Consider the following 4,632-nt stretch of genomic DNA (forward strand, 5'->3'; position numbering starts at 1 on the left):
CACAGTTCAAAAGCATCAATTCTTTGGTGCTCAGCCTTCTTCACAGTCCAACTCTCACATCCATACATGACCACAGGAAAAACCATAGCCTTGACTAGACGGACCTTTGTTGGCAGAGTAATGTCTCTACTCAGCTATTAAAAAGAATGCATTTGAATCAGTTCTAATGAGGTAGATGAAACTGGAGCCTATTATACAGAGTGAAGTAAGTCAGAAAGAAAAACACCAATACAGTATACTAACACATATATATGGAATTTAGGAAGATGGTAACGATAACCCTATATGCGAGACAGCAAAAGAGACACAGATGTATATAACAGTCTTTTGGACTCTGTAGGAGAAGACGAGGCTGGGATGATCTGAGAGAATAGCACTGAAACGTGTATAATATCATATGTGAAACAGATCACTAGTCCAGGTTCGATGCATGAGACAGGGTGCTCAGGGCTGGTGCACTGGGATGACCCAGAGGGATGGGATGGGGAGGGAGGTGGGAGGGGGTTCATGATGGGGAACACAGGTACACCCATGGCTGATTCATGTCAATGTAGGGCAAAAACCACTACAATATTGTAAAGTAATTAGCCTCCAATTAAAATAAATAAATTAAAAAAAAAAGAATTACAGAGACTCCCCACATCCAAGCTATAGAATCTCTCCCTCCCAACCCACACAGTATCACAGCTCAAAGTCTCATGTCTATTCAAATGTCTCTCTCCAAAGGGAACCCTCCCACACTGTTGGTAAGAATGTAAATTGGTCTAGCCAGTATGGGGAACACTATGGATGTTCTTCCGAAAACTAAAAATATAGTTGCCTTATGACCCAGGAATCCCAGTCTTGGGCATACATCCAAAGAAAACCATAAGTTGAAAAGATAAATGGCCCCCAGTGTTTACTGCAGCACTGTCTACAATAGCCAGGACATGGAGACAACGTAAATGCCCATAGATAGAGGAGTGGGTAAAAAAAATGTGGTACATATATACAGTGGTATATTACTCAGCCATAAAAAACAATGAAGTAATGTCATTTTCAGCAACATAGATGGACCTCAAAATTGTCATCCTGAGCAAAGTAAGTCAGACACAGAAAAACAAATATATGGTGTCACATATACATTGAATCTTTAAAATAATGGTACAACGGACCTGTTTACAAAACAGAAATTGAGTTACAGATATAGAAGACAAACTTACAGTTACCTAGTGGGGAAAGGGAGTGTGATAAATTGGGGAATTTGGATTAACATATATACACTACTATATATAAAACGAAAGTGTTAGTCATTCTGTTGTGTCCAGCTGTTTGTGATCTCAGGGAGTGTAGCCAGCCAGGCTCCTCTGTCCCTGGAAATCTCCAGACAAGAATACTGGAGTGGGTAGCCAATCCCTTCTTTAATGATTCCACCCCCTTTGCCCTTTTCATCTCACCGCCTGGAAAGACTTGAGGAGACCCTTCTGGTCCATTTGCAAGACATTCCCCAGGAAGGGCAGAGGCCAGGGTCCAGGAGGGAGGCAGCCCCGGGAGGCAGGGCGGCCCCAGAGGAGCAGGAGGCCAATGAAGAGAATGAGGAACAGGATGGTGAAGAGAGCCATGGTCTGTGCCTGCCTTTGATCCTGCTGTCCCTCTTAAAGGCAGCTTACTCTGTTGTTTGTTATTTTGCCTTATGGTTGGGGAAGGTGTGCCAGGATCCTCCCTTGGCAGAGCTCCTGCTAACTCTCCAGAGACAAGAGGGAGCATAAAGGACCAGGTGCTGCAGAGGCCACAATGTTTATCATCTCAGTGGATCCCAAGCAGCTTCCGATAAACCCTTGTGGGTTGGAGTTGTCTTGGTGGGTGATTCCCTTGAACAGAGAGAATGTCCCCCAAGGAAGAGGAGTGGTGTCAGCTCCAGGAACTTGTGGAGGCTGTGTTTAGAGCGTTGGCACCACAAGGGCAGCTCTCAGACAGTTTTATCAGTGAGTGGCATTGCATCATGAGGGACTGAGGTTAGCTGGCCAGCAGAAATGGGCCAACACCACAGTTCAAAAGCATCAATTCTTTGGTGCTCAGCTTTCTTTATAGGCCAACTCTCACATTCATACATGACTACTGGAAAAACCATAGCTTTGAGTAGATGGACATTTGTTGGCAAAGTAATGTCTCTGCTTTTTAATATACTGTCTAGGTTAGTCGTAGCTTTTCTTCCAAGGAGCAAGCATCTTTTAATTTCATGGCTGCAGTCACCATCTGCAGTGATTTTGGAGCCCCCCAAAATAAAGTCTCTCACTGTTTCCATTGTTTCCCCATCTATTTGCCATGAAGTGATGGAACCAGATGCCATGATGTTAGTTTTGTGAATGTTGAATTTTAAGCCAGCTTTTTCACTTTTCTCTTTTACTTTCATCAAGAGGCTCTTTAGTTCCTGTTCGCTTTCTGCCAAAAAGGTGGTGTTATCTGCATATCTGAGGTTACTGATATCTCTCCTGGCAATCTTGATTCCAGCTTGTGCTTCATCCAGCCTGGCATTTTGCATGATGTACTCTGCATTATATAAGTTAAATAAGCAGGGTGATAATATACAGCCTTGACATACTCCTTTCCCAGTTTGGAACCAGTCTGTTGTTCCATGTCCAGTTCTATGTTGCTTCTTGACCTTCATACTGATTTCTCAGGAAACAGGTAAGGTGGTCTGGTATTTCCATCTCTTGAAGAGTTTTCCACAGTTTGTTGTGATCTACACAGTCAAAGACTTGGCATAGTCAGTAAAATAGAAGTAGATGTTTTTCTGGTATTCTCTTGCTTTTTTTTGATGATCCAACAGATGTTGGCAATTTGATCTCTGGTTCCTCTGCCTTTTCTAAATCCAGCTTGAACATCTGAAAGTTCACAGTTCACATACTGTTGAAGCCTGGCTTGGGCATTACTTTGCTAGGGTGTGAGATGAGTGCAAGGACAAAGCAGAAAGCTTTGAAAGAAAGGCAAAAGAGAAGCTAAAGGCAAAGGAGAAAAGGAAAAGTATACCCATTTGAATGCAGAGTTCCAAAGTAAAGCAAGGAGAGATAAGAAAGCCTTCCTAAGTAAACATTGTAAAGAAATATAGAAAAACAATAGAATGGGAAAGACTAGAGATCTCTTCAAGAAAATTACATATACCAAGGGAACATTTCATGCAAAAATGGAAGGAGAATTCTCACCTCTCAAAAGACCTCTAGTGATTAGACAATAAATATGTAACCTGCTAGGATCACCTGCCCCAGGGATGACAGATATAGGAAGTTTATTTGTGGCTCAGGGTACTGGAAGGAGAATATCAGGGAATCCAAGACCCCATTATAGAACCACACAGCTCAGGGGCCATGGGCTGATGGGCCCCTTCATGAAGGGAAGGAGGAGGGAGAGGCAAGAAGATGAAGATGAGGGAGGACCACTCTGTACAACTATGATCTCCAACATGGATGTAACTGGACAATACCACATTAAGTAAAAGAAGCCAGACACGAAAGACCAAGATTGTATAACTCATTTATATGAAATGTACTGAACTGGTAAATCCCTGGAGACAGCAAGCATTTGGTGTTACCAGGGGCTGAGGGGAAGGGCAAATGGGGAATGACTACTAATGGATACCAGAATTTCCTCTGGGTGATGAAAATGTTTGGAACTAGAGAGAGTAGTGGTGATGGTCAGGTTTGTGAATGAACTAAATGCCACCAAATTATACACTTTAAACTAGTTAGTTACATGATGTGAACTTCAGCCTCATTTTAAACTATCTCGTGGGCAGAAAGGAGCTGAGTGAAAAGTTTGAGCTCAAGAGCCAGGGACCCAGAGTGTGAATCTCGCTTCTCCACTCACTAACCAGGTGATCTTGGAGCACTCTGGCCATTGCCTAGCTCCTGTTTACTCATCTGTAAGGTGTGCAAAATCAATTGAACCCACTTCAAGGGGTTACTGGAAGGAGGACTCAAGGAAGCTCATGGATGCACAGATTAAGGAGCACAAGGTGATGAGAAAAGGAAGCTGTGGTTGTGCTGAAGAGGGGAGAAGTCACTTGGGGTGAGTTGTGGTCTCAGAGGCAGAAGTGGAGAGAGATACTAGCCATGTTTTCCCATTTAGCCCTATTTTCTACACATAGAACATGGCTGAAATTCTGTAAATGGGGGAAGAAAAAGACTTCCTTGAGTTTAGAAGAGCTATGGAAGGATGGAAGGAGGTGAGACTGCAGATGGGACTTTCTCATGGAGGTGGCATCCATGGAGGGGAGAGATGCTGGCTCACAACACAGCCTGATCAGAGGCAGGAAGACAGGGAGAGAGTCCAGGGGCAGTTCTCTGCAGAGGTGGGGACACACGTGACCCTGGCATCCTTGATCACCTTCCCTCAGCCTCTTTGATGGGCAGGAAGTGGATCTGGAACATCAAGGAAACTTTGCCCACCCCACTGTCCTGGGGAGTGAGGTCAATGTCTTCAGAGGTTTAGGGGCTGGCCATGGAGAAGTTCTGGAGGATGGCAGTGAAGAAGAGGAGTAATTTTGTGTGGGAGATGCCTTCGCTTAGACAAATAGGCTTTCCTGTGAGCTCAGAGGTTCACAATGTGGACAACAGGTGCTTCCACATTCTTTGCCCTGTCACCTCCCAAAGCTCA

At 44.0% G+C, this 4,632-nt stretch overlaps 1 protein-coding gene across 1 annotated transcript in view; it reads right to left on the minus strand.

The window, feature by feature from the left end:
- LOC104995375 (cytochrome P450 2B4-like) overlaps positions 1–1,601 on the minus strand; it is a 27,925-nt gene extending 26,324 nt beyond the window's left edge. The window contains exon 1 of the mRNA XM_010849257.1: positions 1,437–1,601. Coding sequence (XP_010847559.1) covers positions 1,437–1,601 — 165 coding nt within the window. The remainder of the gene's footprint in view (positions 1–1,436) is intronic.
- Positions 1,602–4,632: the final 3,031 nt, after the last annotated feature.

Source organism: Bison bison, unplaced genomic scaffold, assembly GCF_000754665.1.
Source record: "Bison bison bison isolate TAMUID 2011002044 unplaced genomic scaffold, Bison_UMD1.0 scf7180017864280, whole genome shotgun sequence".
NCBI lineage: Eukaryota > Metazoa > Chordata > Mammalia > Artiodactyla > Bovidae > Bison > Bison bison.